Raw genomic sequence first — 19,482 nt, forward strand, 5'->3', positions numbered from 1 at the left:
AGACTTGTTTTGTGGCCTAGCATATGATCTGTCCTGGAGAATGTTCCATGTATGCTTTAAAAGAATGCATATACTGCTGCTTTTGGACAGAATGTTCTATATATATCCATTAAGTTCATTTCATCTAATATGTCATTTAAGGACAGTATTTCCTTATTGATTTTCTGTCTAGATGATTTGCCCATTCATGTAAGTGGGGTGTTAAAGTCTCCTACTATTATTGTGTTACTGTCAATTTCTCCCTTTATGTCTGTTAATATTTGCATTATGTATTTAAGTGCTCCGATGTTGGATGTGTATATATTTACAATTTGTTTTTGAAAGACTAAAATTGTCACTTGGAAATAAAGTGGGGGAGGGCACACAGAAATAGGTTGAGAACACAATGGTTGGAGAGCGAGGAGCTGTAAATACAGCAACCTACACACCACACATCTCAGAGGAACAGGCTCCCGCACACATGGACTTCATAATACCAGATGGTCTATTTGTTCACAGTATTAAAGGGCATCTAGAATTAGCTACAGTAAGGGATAAAAAGTTGTCTGAAGAATGGGCACAGAAAGGCTATGTCTGAAGATGACCTGTCACTTGGGAGGGTGGAGCTGCTGGGCCTTCCTTTTGACCACTGTCTTGCAAAAAGTGCAGAAGGAGGAGGGGTGGCTTTAGTCATCTGCCATCATTCCTTTCACTGGGTCCTTTTGCCTTGTCTCATCCAGCTATCTCTTCATCTCTTCTTCCATCCTTTGAATGCTATCCATAGTCAGGTCAACCCACTTATTGAGCCAACAGAACAGCTGCCTGTGGAAGTTTGTAAACAGACACCTCTCTTACTTATGTATAAAGTTTTCCACTTTGTTCTGCAGGCCCCACCACTTGAACTTGACAGTAACCATTTTGTATGTATGAATGTATGGGTAGTCTTTCTGATTTACAAGTTCTTGCTTCCAGTTGGGGCTCAAGGGTTCTCAGCCTGTTTTGATAGGTTTAAATTTTGCTGGGTCTTCCTCTACCTTGAAATCCTTTCTAAATACTTGGTTTTGATCTGCAGTGTCTATATATATGGCTTCCACATGTTTTCATGCCTCAGGTTCCAGTTTATGCACATTCTCCTGGGTGCCAAGATATGGTTTGTGCCAGGTTTCAATTTTAATAAGAAAGTCTTCTTTCATGTACTCATTTGTAATAACAGTTCAGCAATAAGGGTAGGAGAGTAGGCATTCCATGCTTTTTCATGTATATTCATGGCTCCCTCTGGGGCCAGCATTTGAACAAACACGGACACTTTGCTCTGTAAGTGGTAGATATTGTGTGTTTACTGGCCTTTCTCACTGTCCTTCTCATAGGGCTCATTCACCAGGACCTCTATGCCTTTACCACCACCAGTTTCATTTTTGTTGACCTCAGCCACAGAATACAGCTACCCCACTTGATACTCTTCCACAGCCACAGGTAAGATGACTTGATACTCCTTGAGCAGTACCATGTTGCTTCACGGCTAGGCAGCTGCCCACTGCCCACCCAGCCTCCTGCCTGCTTCCCAGTGGCCACTCTCCCCATGGCCTGGCCCAGTCTGGCTGCCTGTGCACCTTCCTTGTGGTCTGCTCTGTCCCTGCCACTCTTGCTGCAATCACTGGTTGGCTTCTGCCATCGCAGCCTCGCTGTCTCCTATGTCACTGTTGGTGCTGCCCAGAGCTCCAGTTCTGCCTACAATTATTATATCTTCTTCTTGGACTGACACTTGATCATTATGTGGTATCCTTCTTTGTCTCTTGTCACAGTCTCTTTAAAATAGACTTTAAGTCTATTTTGTCTGATACAAATATCACTACCCCAGCTTTCTTTTCATTTCCATTTACCTGGAAAGCCTTTTCGCAATCTCTCACTTCCAGTCTGTGTATGTCTTTAGATCTGAAATGAGTCTCTTGTAAGGAGCTTATATATGGGCCTTGTTTTTGTATCATTTTTATACTTCTTTTTTGCTCCTTTCTTCTTTTGTTCTCTTCCCTTGTGATTTGATGATTATTTATAGTGTTATGTTTGGAATCCTTTCTTTTTTGTGTATCTATATAGATTTTTAGTTTGTACTTACCATAAGGTTTATATATAGAAATATATGTGAGTGTATAATTATTTTAAGTTGCTGATCTCTTAAGTCTGAACACCTTTTAACAACCCTGCATTTTTACTCTCCCCACCTTTACTGTTTTTGACATCCTATTTTGCATCTTTTTATTTTGTGTACCCCTTGACTACTTATTGAGAATATAGATGATTTTACTACTTCTGTCTTTTGACCTTCCTACTAGCTTTATACATGGTTGATTTACTATCTTTATTGTATATTTGCTTTTATCGATGAGATTTTTCCTCTGTAATTTTCATGTTCTAGTTGTGACCTGTTTTTTTTGCTTAGAGAGTTCCCTTTAACATTTCTTGTAAAGCTGGCTGGGTGGTGCTGAACTCTTTTAGTTTTTGCTTGTCTGTAAAACTTTTGATCTCTCCATCAAATCTGAATGAAAGCCTTGCTGGGTAGAGTATTCCTGATTGGAGGTTTTTCCTTTCATCACATTAAAGTGGGTGGCTGTGCAGCTGGGGATCCTGGATCTAGTGTCCACCTGCTGGTAGGCAGGACAGGTTCCTGACATGGCTGGCTGCAGGGTCCTGGGTGTCCCAAAGCTGGCGCTGGCCCACTGATGAATGGGGCTCAATCTCAAGGGTGGCTGGCTGAGGGGTCCAAGGTGTCTCAGAGCTGGTGGTGTAAACCTGCTGGAGGGCAGGGCCAGGGCCCTTGGGGTCCCAAGGCTGCTGCTGGCCCACTGGTGGGTGGAGCCAGTTCCCAGGGTTTCTGGCTGCAGAGCCCTGGGGGACCAGAGCTGGTGTCAGCCACTGGTCTGTGGGGCCAGATCTTGAGCAGCTGGTTCAGGGGCCCAGGGTTTCCCAGAGTTGTCCTGCTGGTGGATAAGGCCAGGGCCCAAGGATCTCAGGGCTGGTGCTGGGTGCTTGTAGGTAGGCTGTGTCCTGACACAGCAAGATGCAGGACTGCAGTTGTCCTGGGGCTCATGTCTACCCACTGGTGGGTAGGGCTGGGTCCTGAGGCCTCTGGCTATAGGGCCTTGGGGGTCATGAAGCTGGTGCTGGCCTGTTGGTGGGTAGGCTGGGTTCTAACATGGCAAATTGTCGTACTTTAGTGGTCCTGGGGCTGATAGCCTGTTAGTGGCCAGGGCTAGGTTCTGGGGTCTCTGGCTGCAGGGTCCTGGGGGGTCCCAGGGTTGGTGCCAACCCTCTAGCAGGTGGAGTCTGGGCCCAGGCTGTCCTGGAGCTATTGCCTGCCCACTGGTGTGTAGAGTTGGGTCCTAAGGTCTCTGGCTGCAAGGCCCTGGGTGTACCAGAGTTGGTGTTATGCCCACTGCTGAGCAAAGCCAGGTCTCAACAACTAGCTGTTGGGCCTTGGGGCTCCGAGGCTAGTTCTGGTGCACTGATGGGTGGGACCAGATCCTGGGCCCTCTGGTGGGCAGGGTCAGGTACCAGGGCAGCTGGGGGCTTAGGGGTTCCTAAGGCAGCCAATCTGCTAGTGGGTGAGGCTGTGCCCCTGCCTGGCTAACTGCTTGGCCTCAGGCATCCCAGTACTTGTGCCAACATGCTGAGGATCAGGGCTGGGTCCCAGCACTAATACGCTAGGAGGACTCAAAAATGGCACTTGTGGGCTTCCTTGCTGGTGCAGTGGTTGAGAGTGCCTGCCAATGCAGGGGACGTGGGTTCGTACCCCGGTCCGGGAAGATCCCACATGCCACGCAGCGGCTAGGCCCGTGAGCCGTGGCCGCTGAGGCTGCGTGTCCGGAGCCTGTGCTCCGCAACAGGAGAGGCCACAACAGTGAGAGGCCCGCGTACTGCAAAAATAAAAAAAATGGCACTTGTCAGCACCAGTGTCCTCGTGGTAGAACACATTCCCCATAATGGCTGCTACCAGTGTGTGTGTCCCCATAGTGAGCTCCAGTTGCTTCCTGTCTCTCTGGGAGGCTCTCCAAGATCAGCAGGTGTGTCTGACCCAGGCACCTTTCAAATTACTGCTTCTGCTCTGAATCTTGGAGCGTGTGAGATTTTGTGTGTACCCTTAAAGAGTGGACTCTCTATTTCCTACAGCCCTTTGGCTCTTCCAAAAGTAAGCACCACTGGCTTTCAAAGCCAAACGTTCTGGGGGCTTATCTTCCTGGTGAAAGACCCCCAGGCCCGAAGCTGGGGAGCCCAATGTGGGGTGGACCTCTCACTCCTTGGGGAGAACCTCTGCAATTGTAATTATGCTCCCATTTGTGGGTCGCCCACCCAAGAGTATGAGTTTTGACTATACAGCATTTCTGCCCCTCCTACCCATTTCACTGTGGTTCTTTCTTTATATCTTTAGTTGCAGAAGATCTTTTCTGCTAGTCTCCAGGTCTTTCTCATCAATAATTGCTCTGTAAATAGCTATCATTTTGGTGTGCCTGTGGGAGGAGGTGAGCTCAGGGTCTTCCTACTCTGCCATCTGGGCCACTCTCCCCACTTTTTGTTCTTATTAACTAGAATTGATGCCATAATTATAAAATTTTAGTCACTTATTATTTTGTAAGTCATAATATGAGTAGAAAAGATATGTTGTCAGTGTAATAGGACACTAGAAATGAGTGCAATAAGAAAGGCGCTTTTTTTTTTTTTTTTTTTTTTGCGGTACACGGCCTCTCACTGTTGTGGTCTCTCCCGTTGCGGAGCACAGGCTCTGGATGCGCAGGCTCAGCAGCCATGGCACATGGGCCCAGCAGCTCCGCAGCACGCGGGATCCTCCCGGACCGGGGCACAAACCCACATCCCCTGCATCGGCAGGCGGACTCTCAACCACTGCGCCACCAGGGAAGCCCAAGAAAGGAGCTTTGACATGTATACACTGATGGGGATAATATTGATGACTAATAAGAACCTGCTGTATAAAAAAATAAATAAAATAATTTTTTTAAAAAAAGGAGCTTTACCTGGAATTAAAATTGCACCCACTATTATTTTCTTTTAATTTTTATTGGAGTATAATTGATTTACAATGTGTTACTTTCAGCAAAGTGAATCAGTTATACATATACATATATCCCCTCTTTTTTAGCTTCTTTTCCCATATAGGCCATTACAGAGTATTGGGTAGAGTTCCCCGTGCTATACAGTAGGTCCTTATTAGTTATCTATTCTATATATAGTAGTGTGTATGTGTCGATCCCAATCTTCCAATTTATCCCTCCCCCTCCTTACCCCCCAGTAACCATAAGTTTATTTTTTACATCTGTAACTCTATTTTTGTTTTATAGATAAGTTCATTTGTAGCCTTTTTTTATATTCCACATATAAGCAATGTCATATGATATTTGTCTTTCTCTGTCTGACTTATTTCACTCAGTATGACAATCTCTAGATCCATCCATGACTTACTTCACTCAGTATGACAATCCCTAGGTCCATCCATGTTGCTGCAAATGGCATTATTTTGTTCTTTTATTTATGGCCAAGTAATATTCCATTTTATATATGTACCACATCTTCTTTATCCACTCCTCTGTTGATGGACACTTAGGTTACTTCCATGTCCTGGCTGTTGTGAATAGTGCTGCAATGAACATTGTGGTACATGACTCTTTTTGAATTATGGCTTTCTCAGGGTATATGCCCAGTAGTGCGATTGCTGGGTCATATGGTAGTTCTATTTTTAGTTTTTTAAGGAACCTCCATACTGTTCTCCATAGTGACGGTATCAATTTACATTCCCACCAACAGTGTAGGAGGGTTCCCTTTTCTCCACACCCTCTCTAGCATTTATTGTTTGTAGATTTTTCTTTTTTTTTTTTGTGGTACACAGGCCTCTCACTGTTGTGGCCTCTCCTGTTGCGGAGCACAGGCTCCGGATGCGCAGGCTCAGCGGCCATGGCTCACGGGCCCAGCTGCTCCGCGGCATGTGGGATCTTCCTGGACCGGGGCACGAACCCGTGTCCCCTGCATCGGCAGGCGGACTCTCAACCACTGCGCCACCAGGGAAGCCCCTCATTGTAGTTTTGATTTGCATTTCTCTAATAATTAGTGATGTTGAGCATCTTTTCATGTGCCTCTTGGCCATCTTCATGTCTTCCTTGGTGAAATGTCTATTTAGGTTTTCCACCCATTTTTTAACTGGATTATTTGTTTTTCTGATATTGAGCTACATGAGCTGTTTGTATATTTGGGAGATTAATCCTTTGTCTGTTGTTTCATTTGCAAATATTTTCTCCCATTCTGAGGGTTGTCTTTTTTGTCTTGTTTAGGGTTTCCTTTGCTGTGCAAAAGCTTTTAAGTTTAATTAAGTCCCATTTGTTTATTTTTGTTTTTATTTCTTTTACTCTAGGAGGTGGGTCAATAAAGATCTTGCTGTGATTTATGTCAAAGAGTGTTTTTCCTAGTTTTCCTCTGAAAGTTTTATAGTGTCTGGTCATACATTTAAGTCCTTAATCCATTTGGAGTTTATTTTTGTGCATGGTGTTAGGGAGTGTTCTAATTTCATTCTTTTACATGTAGCTGTCCAGTTTTCCCAGCAGCACTTATTGAAGAGGCTGTCTTTTCTCCATTGTATTTTCTTGCCTCCTATGTCATAAATTAGGTGCCCATATGTGCATGGGTTTATCTCTGGGCATTCTATCCTGTACCATTGCTCTATATTTCTGTTTTTGTGCCAGTACCATAGTGTCTTGATTAGTGTAGCTTTATGGTATAGTTTGAAGTCAGGGAGCCTGATTCCTCCAACTCTGTTTTTCTTTCTCAAGATTGCTTTGGCTATATGGGGTCTTTTGTGTTTCCATATGAATTGTAAGATTTTTTGTTCTAATTCTGTGAAGAATGCCATGGGTAGTTTGATAGGGATTGCATTGAATCTGTAGATTGCTTTGGTTTGTATAGTCATTTTCACAATATTGATTCTACCAATCCAAGAACATAGTATATTTCTCCATCTGTTTATGTCATCTTTGATTTCTTTCATCAGTGTTTTATAGTTTTCTGAGTACAGTCTTTCTCCTCCTTAGGCAGGTTTATTCCTGGGTATTTTATTCTTTTTGTTGCAGTAGTCAATGGGAGTGTTTCCTTAAGTTCTCTTTCTGATTTTTTGTTGTTGGTGTATAGGAATGCCAGAGATTTCTGTGCATTAATTTTGTATCCTGCAACTTTACCAAATGCATTGATTAGCTCTAGTAGTTTTCTGGTAGCATTTTTAGGATTTTCTATGTATAGTATCATGTCATTGGCAAATAGTGACAGTTTTACTTCTTCTTTTCCAATTTGTATTCCTTTTATTTCTTTTTCTTCTCTGATTGCTGTGGCTAGGACTTCCAAAACTCTGTTGAATAAGAGTGGCGAGAGTGAACATCCTTGTCTTGTTCCTGATCTTAGTGGAAGTGCTTTCAGTTTTTCACTATTGAGTATGATGCTTTCTGTGGGTTTGTCATATATGGCCTTTATTATGTTAAGGTAGGTTCCCTCTATGCCCATTTTCTGGAGAGTTTTTATCATAAATGGGTGTTGAATTTTGTCAAAAGCTTTTTCTGCATCTATTGAAATGATCATATGGTTTTCATTCCTTAATTTGTTAATGCGGTGTATCACATTGATTGAGAAAAATAACATTTTTAAAAATGAAGGATAAAGGCCACTTTTTCTTAGTAGCTTACTCAAGCAAATTATCTCAGTGATAAATTAAAACCCTTCAATGGTCTGAATCTATCACTTTTGGTCTAAACTTACAACATTTAATGTTAAAGGTAGGAGTCATTTCCCATTTAGCCTCCCTCTCAGTTCAGTTCAATCAAGCTGTGCTACAGAAACTGGCTTACACTCTGCTTATGAGCCCAACTGTTAACTCCAAGTTCTAACCCTGCTTACCCTGTCAGTCTCACCCTCCTAGGTAATTCAAAGGGCAGAACAATCAAATAGGCTGCTATGATTGTTAAAAGCCCAAGCCACCTTATGCAGACAAGTAAGTTCCACCACTCCTGAATGGACCTTGTATTAATTATGGTAAATATTCCTAGCTGCTGTTACCTAATCCCTGAAATCTCAGTGGATTTGAAACCGTGTAACTCAGATTGGGACTTGAACCCAGCAAAAACCCAGATTGAGACTTGAGCCCATGGGCCGGGACTCAAACCCAGGCAAAAACCGGATTGGGACTCAAACCCAGGGTTTTTGAACTGAGATCACACACCTGGTCTCAGGACTTAATGAAGCTCGGGTTCTTTTTTTAAAAGTTATTTATTTTGGGCTGTGTTGGGTCTTCATTGCTGCGCACGGGCTTTCTCTAGTTGCGGCAAGCAGGGGCTACTCTTCGTTGTGGTGCGTGGGCTTCTCATTGCGGTGGCTTCTCATGTTGAGGAGCACGGGCTCTAGGCACGTGGGCTTCAGTAGTTGTGGCTCGCGGGCTCTAGAGTACAGACTCAGTCATTATGGCGCATGGGCTTAGTTGCTCCGCAGCATGTGGGATCTTCCTGGACCAGAAATTGAACCTGTTTCCCGTGCATTGGCAGGCAGATTCTTATCCACTGTGCCACCAGGGAAGCCCGAAGCTTGGATTCTTGTTGTCTTGTCACAGAAAGAATTCAGTGAGAGACAAAGTGATAGGTAAGAAGTGGATTTACTTAGAAACACACTCCACAGACAGAGCGTGGGCCATCTCAGAAGGCAACAGTGGCCCTCAGGGTATGGGGTTGTCAGTTTTTATAGGGGTGGGTAATTTCATAGGCTAATGAGTGGGAGGAATATTCCAGCTATTTTGGAGAAGGGGTGGGGATTCCAAAAATTAGGCCAGCACCTACTTTTTGACCTTTATGGTCAGCCTTGGAACTGTCATGGCACCTGTGAGTGTGTCATTTAGCTTGCTGATGTGTTACAATGAGCGTATCCTGAGGCTTAAGGTCTAGTGAACTTGTCCGCCTTCTTGGACCTGTTGGTTCTAATCAGTTTATATTGTGTCCTCGGGCTATGTCATTCTTTTAAATGTTGTGCCCTGCCCCCTCCCCTCCTGTTTCAGCTTAACAAATTCTGATGTGGGTCAGGAATAATGAGGACTCTGCCCCATTCATTCAGGGATTCAAGCTCCTTCCATCAAACAGCTCATTGTCCTCTGCTGGATCCTTTCTGCATTTTGCCAAGACAAAGGAAAAGAGAAAGCATGGGAGATAAATAGCATGGGAGATTTTTCTGGGGCTTGAAATGGCATACATCAGTTCCTCATACATCTCACTGACCAGACTATAGGCACATGCCCCCACATAGCTGAAGGGATGCAGGGAAATGTAACTTAGCTATATGCTAAGGAAAAGAGGATGTTTGTTATCTATTGCTATGTAACAAATTATCCCCAAACTTAGTGGCTTAAAACAATCCTTTGTTATCTCTTAATTTCTGTGGGGTAGGGATTTGGGAGATTAGTCAGGTGGTTCTGCCTTGGAGCCTCTCATGAGGTTGCGGTCATCTGAAGGCTTGACTGGAGCTGGAGGATCTACTTCCAGGGTGGTTTATTCATAGCTGACATGTTAACTCTGGCTGCTGGCAGGAGGCCTCAGTTCCTCCCAACATAGGCTTTCCCACTGGGCTGCCTGCGTGTCCTTGGCCATAGAAGCTGGCTTCCCCCAAAGTGAGCAATCCAAGAGAACAAGGTATATAAGCCACAAGCCCTTTGTGACCCACTACACAAGGGTGTGGATGCTAGGAGAGGATGTCTGTGGGCTATCTTGTAAATTGGCTACCACCTGAGGTTTGGTGAATATCTGACACAAGTCTGTTTCAGGCAGTTTGATACTGTGATTTATGGTAAGAAATATATATTTGGTCTTCATCTCCCTTTCTGGCACAGAGCTCCTAAAACCCTTGTAATTATCCTAAGTGATAAGAGGGATAAATGTATCTTTTGTTATGTTAATGAGGTGACTTTTGGACCACCCTTAGGTAACCTAAGGGAATCAACCCCTTGATTGGAACTTTCAGCCCCACCCAGCAACCTCAGGGAGGGGGAAAAGGGCTGGAAGTTGAATTCATTTCCAATGGCCAATGATTTAATCAATCGTGCCTATGCAGTGAAACCTCCATAAAACCCAAAAGAACATTTTTCAGAGATTCCACGTTGGTGAATACGTGATTTGGGGAGAGTGGTGCACTGAAAGAAAGCATGGAAGCTCCTGGCCCTTCCCCATACTTTGTGCTATGTATCTCTTATCTGGCTGCTTCTGAATTATATCCTTTTCTATTAAACCACTGATCTAGTAAGTAAAATGTTTGAGCCCTGTGAGCCACTCTAGCAAATTAATTGAAGTCAAGGAAGAGTCTTGAGAATGTGTGATTTACAGCCAGCTGGTCAGAAGTACAGGTAACAACCCGAGCTTGTGAATGGCATCTGAAGTTGGAGGGATAGGGGGATGGCAGTTGTGTAGGACTGAACCCTTAACCTGTGGAATCTGATGTTATCTCTGGGTAGTGTCAGAATTGAATTCAACTGTAGGACGCCCAGCTGGTATCTGGAGAATTAGCAGATGCTGTGTGGGATACTCACCCCCCCACCCCACCCCCCTCCCGCACACACTGAAAATTGAGTCTCAGAACGATTTTAGGCAGAAAGGTCGGACACAATCAGCAAGACAACTTAGCGGTTATCTACCTGATTTATTAGCACTAGTTTGACGAAATCAAAAGTTAATATGCCTAAGGAAACTAGACTCAACCCTCTTATATATAGTACAAATGCTTCTCTCATTATTACATTTTTTACAGTGGCACAAATCCCTCCAAAACTCATCCCCCGCCCCAGAACTTCCATCATAAAAAAGTCATAAAAATACGTAAAGCCATAAAGTATTAGGGGAATAATTTCTTTTATAAATCCTCCTAGGGTGGGAAAGGTTCTTAAAAATATGAACTAAATTAAAAATTGGTACATTAACTATATAAAAATATGAACTAAATTAAAAATGGATACATTAACTATATAAATATTTTAAACACCATAAACAAAGTAAAAAAATGACAGTTGGAAAAAACTCACTTGTAAGACAAATACAGCCAATTTCCCTAATCCACCCCCCCTAAATTTTTTAAGTCACTAATAAAATTAAAAATTTAGAAGAAAAACAATTTGCAATAAAATGTGTCAAAATCTACTAAAATGGCCTTAGGGATTAAAAATGGAAGGAACCCATAAACACAAAGAGAATGAGAGAAGAGACAAAGCAGGCAAGAAGTATTAAATAAATTTTAGAAGCTGGAAAGTGCCTACATGAAGGAAAGCAAAGAAGCAAACCTGTTTGCCCTGCACAAACTTAGAAAGGCTAGGGTGCATGGCAAGACCAAAAAACAAAGTTTTGTTGTCAGCCTACATAAGAACTCAAACCCTGAGATTTCCCCCCAACTCTACACAGCCAGAGTCATGCATAACTTAAAAATTTTTGCTAGTGTGCACATACACATTCACAACAATGAGTTTTCAATTTGGAGAGTTAATTCTAAATAATATATTTTCAAGTCTTTATAATAAATAGCATTAGGTAACAAGGAAACATCATAGTATGGCTTCACATGGTCATCAAAGATTCTGTGACAAATCTACTTTCATCCCTTCCACACTAGCCCAGTAGTCCAGGAGAAACACGTGAGCTGGACAAAAAGCATTTTTGCTAGACCCACAACTGTCATTTTCTGGATCAATCACATCACATACTCCTTTGTTCTTAGAAAATAAGAGAATTGGATTAGAAAATCTTCTCCTGGACTAATATTTTACCCTAAAAGGATATTTCAAAGCTAAAGCTAATTTTATGAAATTTTTACATTTGTCTTCAAAGATCAGTCACACCATTATAGCCATGTACATATGCTGAGTCCTCCGTGGGAAGAAAAAACAAAAACCTCCCAAATTATGAACTCCACCTTCAAACATTCCAACAAATATGTTTTTAAAATAAGTCAAATACAGAATTCAGACCATGCAACAATGTCTTTTATTATGTACGGGTTTTTAAAATTATTTCTGCAATCTCTCCATACACACGCAAAAAAAAGTATTGTTTTGCATATTGGAACTTGCAGACCTGATCACTGCATAGAGAAGGGAAAATGATCCCTACAATACACTTAACCAGGAGGCCAATTCATCTGCCGACCTCCAAGAACATGGAGATGAACATGATAGACAGACTGTCCCCCATCTGAACCTTCATTCACCACCATTCGATAACCCTTCTTCAGGCCCAGATCAGCAGCACATTTCTTGCCAACAATCATTAAATGTCCAAGAAGCTGGAAAAAAAAAAAAGTTTCTTAAGCAATGGTAATTTACAACTTTTTGTCATCATGTAACAAACTACCAAGTTGAAATATTAAATTAAAAGACTGCCAAACTGAAACAGACTTTGGGCAAATATTTGGAAACACTTTTAATCCTAAAATAATATAATCTACAATTAAAAACCCAGTAAGATTAGGTATTGAAATTAGTATTAGGTAATTACTAATTTCAATAAACATATTAGAGACAAAAATCTGCTCAATTAAAACAATTTTTAGGGCTTCCCTGTGGTGCAGTTGTTGAGAGTCTGCCTGCCGATGCGGGGGAAACGGGTTCGTGCCCCGGTCCGGGAAGATCCCACATGCCACAGAGCGGCTGGGCCCATAAGCCATGGCCGTCTGGAGCCTGTGCTCCGCAACGGGAGAGGCCACAACAGTGAGAGGCCTGCATACCGCGAAAAAAAAAAAAGTTTTAAATCATATTCCAAGTGGTATTTAAGTTTTCTTAATAAGGCACGATACCTTGCTTGCTTGTTACGGGGGAGTGTATCAGTTGGGATAGAATTGGTTATGCTGTGGTAACAAACCACCTCCAAATCTGGTTTACAACGAACATACATTTCTTGTGTTTACTACATCTTCATCACAAGTTGACCAGGCTCTATATTCTACATCTCTTTCACTTTGAAACCCATGCTGATGGAACAGTCTCTGTATGATAACAGTGGCAGAGGCAAGAGAGAACATGGCAAACCGGGTGCTAGCTCTTAAAGTTTCTATTCAAAAGACATGTATCACTTCTGTTTGTACTCATTGGCCAAGTTAAGTCATACGACCAGGCCCAACATCAGTGAGCTCAGAAATATAATGTACCCCTAAATAAAATAGTATTTATGAACAATTATATAATCTACTACAAAGAGCACCAGGAAAAATTTTAATTGAGGCCAGTAGCTCCTAGCAAAATCAAATAATTATTTTTCTTTAACGGCATTAACAGAAAAGCCAATGAACCCTCTCCTGTACGATAACACTATTTCTTACTTAAGGAAAAATTAGTCTCACCAACTTAATCCTTGCTTAGAACCCTTTTTTGTTTAAAAATTTGTGGTGATGACTTCTTTTGGGCATCATTCTGGGATTGTTGGTGGGAGTGTAGTTTTGACCATAGAAGGCTAGGAAATGGGTAAGAAAATACACTAATCAGTCAACACTAAAGATACTCCATTTCAAAGGCTGAAAATTAATTTCCTATTTTCCATGCCAAACTATGTCCAATTACATTGCTCAACATAGTATATCAGAGGTTCTGCATAAGACTGAATGAAAACAGTAAGGTTCTCTAATAATAAAAACTCTAAAAATATGGAACTACATCTAATGTGAATATACATCTTTTCTCTTTATCAAATTCTCAGGGAGAAATGAAAGTCTAAAGATGAAATTTGTTTTGTAAACTTAAGCCCAGAGATCATTTGAATAAAGGAATTAAAATCCAAAAAAAAAAAAAAGAAAAAAGAAGAATTTGTGGTGATAGATGTAAACAAGGCTTACTGTGATCATTTTATTTTTTAAAATAAAAAATTTATTTATTTGGCTACGCCAGGTCTTGGTTGCAGCACTCGGGATCTTCGTTGAGGCATGTGGGATCTACTTCCCTGACTGGGGATTGAACCCAGGCCCCCTGCATTGGGAGCGCAGAGTCTTACCCACTGGACCACCAGGGAAGTCCCACTGTGATCATTTTGTAGTACATACATATATCAAATCATTTTGTTATATACTTAAATCTAATATGTTATATGCCAATTATATCTCATTAAAAAATCAAATTACTTATACATTGCATTGAACCCCTGATGATTTTCTGATTTTCCTCAGTAATGCCCTCAGGAAAATGAAAATGTGATATCACTTTAAAGTCAAAATTTAGTCTCCCAATTTAAAAAGCAAGAAAATTATCATGTTAGTAAATGTACTTACACTTTCATCGTCATCTTCTGCTGCAGAAATCTGGGATATATGTTTCTTGGGTATCACCAGAAAATGTGTTGGTGCTTGAGGGGAAACGTCATGGAAAGCAAGACACTGGAATAAGGGGGGGAGGGGAAATCAAGGTTTTCGTATATAATCTTACAGCCTAAACTTATCATTCTTTCACACTAACCCCATGGGAAACACTGTAATAAATGCTAGGAAATCAGAATTGGACACAACACATGTGGTCCTCTGGTCCTTTTCATGGAACTTACAGTCTAATGGTATCTTTTTGAATTATAGTTTTGTCCGGGTATATGCCCAGGAGTGAGATTGCTGGATCATATGGTAACTCTATTTTTAGTTTTCTGAGGAACGTTCATACTGTTCTCCATAGTGGCTGCACCAATTTACATTCCCACCAACAGTGTTGGAGGTTCCCTTTTCTCCACACCCTCTCCAGCATTTTTTTGTAGACTTTTTGATGATGGCCATTCTGACTGTTGTGAGGTGGTACCTCATTGTAGTTTCGATTTGCATTTCTCTAATAATTAGTGATGTTGAGCATCTTTTCATGTGCCTGTGGCCATCTGTATGTCTTCTTTGGAGAAATGTCTCTTCTGCCCATTTTTCCATTGGGTTGTTTGTTGTTGAGTTGTATGAGCTGTTTGTATATTTTGGAAATTAAGCCCTGTGGGTCTATCATTTGCAAATATTTTCTCCCATTCCGTAGGTTGTCTTTTCGGTTTTCTTTTTTTATGGTTTCCTTTGCTGTGCAAAAGCCTGAAGCCTGTAAGTTTGATTAGGTCCCATTTGTTTATTTTTGCTTTTATTTCTATTGCCTTGGGAGACTGACCTAAGAAAACATTGGTACAATTTATGTCAGAGAATGTTTTGCCTGTGTTCTCTTCTATGAGTTTTATGGTGTCATGTCTTATGTTTAAGTCTTTAAACATAAGCCATTTTGAGTTTATTTTTGTGCATGGTGTGAGGGTGTGTTCTAACTTAATTGATTTATTTGCAGCTATCCAACTTTCCCAGCGCCACTTAAAGGAAATCTTTTGATTCACGTCCCCACCTTCCCTAGGTCAGGAGTCCTGGTTGTGCAATTTGGTTTTTTTCCTTTATGGTGGTGATCACTTTTGTAATGAGAAATTTGCTGATATTTGACCAACACTGATTTCTTCCAACTTTACTCAATTACTTAATAAATATATCTATTCTCTTTTGTAGAAATGAAGAGCATAAGTAACATTTAGACAAATTACATACCACTTGAATGGTTTTGAATCTCTTGTTCTCTACTGAAGGTGGAAGCTGTTTAATAGAACCTATCCCAGCTTAACTGCCTCAGGAGTTATTCTACTTCGTACTCTGTACAAAAATGCTGTATCATTTAGATTGCTTCATGCTGTTACACCTTGGAACTTTGATGGCTCAAAAGTCAGTATTTCAACGATCATTTATTAAAAGAAACTTAAAATATTTTTAAAGAAATACACATTACTTACAACAAAAGAACTCCCCTAACGGACAAATAAAGATATTTAAATAAATTCACCTCGAGGGAGGTGTTCTGAATCTAAGAACGCTACTGGTAGCATAAAATCTTTCCTTATATTCCATATTTCATAAAGCTAATTTATTAAAGTGCACAAACCTTGTATCTAAATCAGCCAACCTGTCCAGCTTTATGTGAGATCCATAAATATAACCTCCCACTAAATATTTTATACAAGATGTCTCGAAGTCAAATGAACTCGGCCTTTCTAAAACAGTTTCACCTAGAGTGAAGTCAACAAAAACGACATTCTTAATCCCTTGGCATAAAATTGCTTCCTGAAAATATAAAAGGAACCATTCTTCCCGGGAGGGGCCAAAGGAAAGCAAATCCCAGATGCAGGCCCACTCTCATCTCAGGAGTCCTAGGCCCGAGAATGGGCGGCGGGGGTGGGTCCGGGTGGCGTTGGCTAGCGGCCCTCGCCCAGGCCCAGCGGGTCTGTGCCGCCCCCAGGCCATTCGCCCCCGGCCCTCTAGCGCCAGGCGATGGGGAGAGGCGCCCGGGAGCTCCCGGGCAGGCCGGCTGCGCGCGGGAGATCGCGGAGATTGGGCCCGAGTCAGGGTGCGATCGGGTTTCTGCCTGTCAGGCAGAGCGCGGGCGAGATTGTCAGATTCCTGACACAGGAGAGGTCCGAGGCAGTCGGGGAGCAGGCGAGCGCTCATGCCGAGGACCCGGCGCGCCCACAACAAGCACCCAGACCCCGCAGCGCGGGCCCGCGGGCGCCCGGCGGCCTGGCCAGCGCTCCGGGCTGATAACGCGTAACCGGAGCGCAGGCACGCGCCGGCCGGCCGCCTCGGAGCGGCCGCGGCCCAGCCCGCTGGCTGTGGGCCCGAGGCAGAGGCCGCGCGAGGCGGCCCGCTGCCTTCCCTTCTCCGCGGCGCACCCCCACCCCGACTCTTCCCTTCCCTTCCCACTACGGGAAACCCGCGTGTCCACAGGCGGTTGCCCCGCCTCAGCCCACGAGCGAGGCGGCGCCCGGTGCCTACCTGGTCATCCTCATAAATGATTTTGGCTGGGATTTCCTTGCGAATGATCTTCCCGAAGATCGTGTCGCCACCAGGCCGAGCGGCCTGAGCCTTAGCGATCTCATCTGCCATCTCGGCCTCCCTCCCGCGCGGCTGGCCGGGGAGAAGGTCGGGAGGAGGGAGGAGCCGTGGGAGCTGGCAGAGGGCGGGAGCTGGCGGCCAAGCCCGCTAGGGGACCGCTGCTCTCTTGCCCCGGCAGCTCGTGCGCGTGCGCACTGGCGACGTGCGCTGGGCTGCTGCGGGAGCGCGCGGCAGCTCTAGGGGAATCGTTGGGCGCGACTAAGCTGGAGGGCGGTTCCTGATTGGAGGCCCGAGGGTTCCGCACCAAGGTCGTTTTTCTTCCTTTCTAGTCTCTCGGGGAGCGGTGTTACTGCAGTGAGCCCTTTGCTTAACTTATGGATGCTTGTAGGAAAAATCGGATACTGTAACTGAAAAGATTTGATAACCTAAGTAGTACTGGCCGTTTTTGCTGGCAGAGACACCATGATAACTTCATTTGTCAGCTACATAGGTCTTAGCTCCAGCAAGTAAGCCCTCCTGCATCCGTTTTTTTCCCTCCCTCTAGCAGTGGTTCGCAATCTTGAGTGCACGTTAAAATCACTTGGGGAGCATGTAAAAAGTCCCCGGGAACTTGGCCACACCTCAGGTCAGTTAAATCAGACTCTCTGGGAGTGAGAGACCCAGGCATCAGTAGTTTGTAAACCTCCCTAGACTGTTCTGCAAAGAATTATTCCCAGCATTAATCAGCATAATGTAAGATGCCCCACCTTAAAAGAACAACACCTTTCCTAACCCCACATACCCCTCCATGTCTTTGCTTCTTTTTAAAAGAGTTTTCTATATATTGTGTACACTTTACCTTTCTTTTTTGAAACCATTTGCCTCTCGTCAAGGTCACTAAGGATCTCCACTTACAAAATCCTATAGGCAATTCCAATTATACTTGACCCCTTGGCAACATTTGCCACTGTTGACCATGCCCTCTTTTCAGCAAAAGCCTTCACTCTCCTACCTTTCTGGATGCTATTTCTCCTTCATAGTGAGCCTTCTGTTCCAGGTCTTTCAATGCATGCCATTCTTTGCCCTCTTCTCTAACACTTAATCTCCAGGTGTCCTTATTATGAAAAATTATACCTTTAGCACTTTGCCTTGGCAAAATTATTGATAGTGGTCCCCTTTAATCACAAAAGTGTCCCATTTGGTACTTTTGGTATTAAAGACATTCCTGAGACAATTGGTGAAATCTAAATAATGCATACAAATTAGGAAATAGTTTTGAAAGTCTTGTTAATTTCCCCATATAGCAAAATTATCAAAATCTGTTGATCTGGGGTGGGGCTCTATAATTTAGGTTTCTAACAGTTTCCAGGTGATGCAGTTGCTGCTAACCTGGGAACTACACTTTGAGAACCACTGATGTAAGAGAATGTCTTTTTTGTAGGAGAAAAACCTACTGAAGTGTTTAGGAGTATAGCAGTATTGTGTCTGCAACTCACTTTCAAACAGTAAAGAGATCCCCAAAAGAGAAAAGGATAAAGCAACTGTAGTAAAATGTTAACAGTAGGGGAAACTGAGTGAAAGGTATTTGCAAATTCAATCATTCTTGCAACTTTTCTGTAAGACTGAAATTGTCAAAATTAAAAAATGAATATATACTGGGTTGGGTAGTAAATAATATGGTCATCTTTCACTAAGAGGCTTTGCTATCTACAGAGTAATGACTCCAGTATTTATCTCCCAACTTCTTAATTCCAGATTGGTGTATGATACATATTTCTGCCTACTCACCACCTTCAGTAGGATGTCTACCAGGCACTTCAAATTTATTTTTACTCACAACAAACAATCTAAAAACCTCTTCCTGCAGCATTTTAAATCTATGATACCATTCACCAAATTGTGCAAGCGAAAAGCCTTGCAATCATCAACTCTTCTTTGTGGATTTTCAACACATATGAATCTAATCACTTCTCACCTCCTCTACTCCACCACCCTAATCCAAGCCTCTATCATATCTTGCCTGGAGTACTTCAAAAGCCTCCTAGTTTGCCTATCTGCTTCTACTCTAGTCCATTTGCTATACAGTAGCCAAGATGATTTTTATAAAATATAAATCATGATGTCACTCTCCTGATGGTAAGGCATTTCATCATAGAATTAAATATAAAATCCTAAACTTGGCTATAAGCTATTAAGCAATTGGGCCCATGGCTGCTTCTCCTACTTCATTTCCTTCCATTTCATCCTTATTGACCAGCTTCACCCAAAGTGGGTATGAGAGGCAGAAGATTTCCATGTCCTAATCCCTGGAGCCTGTGAATATGTTACTTTACATGGTAAAGGGGATGTGCAGATATGATTAAGTTAAGGGTCTTCAGGTGGGGAGATTCCTCAATTATCCAGGTGGGCCCAGTGTAATCACATGGACCCCTTTAAATGAAAGAGGGATACAGGACAGTGAGACTCAGACAAGGAGATATGATGATGGAAGCAGGGGTGAGAATCAAAGATTGAAGATGCTCCACTGTTGACTTAGAAGATGGAAGGGGCCACAAGTAGATGACATTCTGGAAGTCAGAAGTCCAAATTGGGTTTCACTGGGCTAAAATCATG

The 19,482-nt window shown here is 42.7% G+C and overlaps 1 protein-coding gene, 1 non-coding gene and 1 pseudogene across 2 annotated transcripts; all 3 read right to left on the bottom strand.

The window, feature by feature from the left end:
- Nucleotides 1-665: 665 nt before the first annotated feature.
- Nucleotides 666-1,486, bottom strand: LOC136121220 (phosphatidylinositol transfer protein alpha isoform pseudogene; annotated as a pseudogene).
- A 10,516-nt stretch (nucleotides 1,487-12,002) lies between these two features.
- On the bottom strand, nucleotides 12,003-16,962 carry HINT1 (histidine triad nucleotide binding protein 1). The gene is made up of 3 exons (XM_065874405.1): nucleotides 16,831-16,962; nucleotides 14,290-14,394; nucleotides 12,003-12,318 (listed from the first exon to the last, which is right to left on the bottom strand). The coding sequence occupies exons 1-3, from the start codon at nucleotides 16,939-16,941 to the stop codon at nucleotides 12,154-12,156; spliced, it is 381 nt and encodes a 126-aa protein (XP_065730477.1). The 5' UTR covers nucleotides 16,942-16,962; the 3' UTR covers nucleotides 12,003-12,153.
- TRNAG-CCC (transfer RNA glycine (anticodon CCC)) lies at nucleotides 13,961-14,033 on the bottom strand. Its single transcript has one exon. It is a non-coding gene; the product is annotated as a tRNA-Gly (tRNA).
- Nucleotides 16,963-19,482: the final 2,520 nt, after the last annotated feature.

This window comes from Phocoena phocoena, chromosome 3 (assembly GCF_963924675.1).
Source record: "Phocoena phocoena chromosome 3, mPhoPho1.1, whole genome shotgun sequence".
Classification (NCBI taxonomy): Eukaryota; Metazoa; Chordata; class Mammalia; order Artiodactyla; family Phocoenidae; genus Phocoena; species Phocoena phocoena.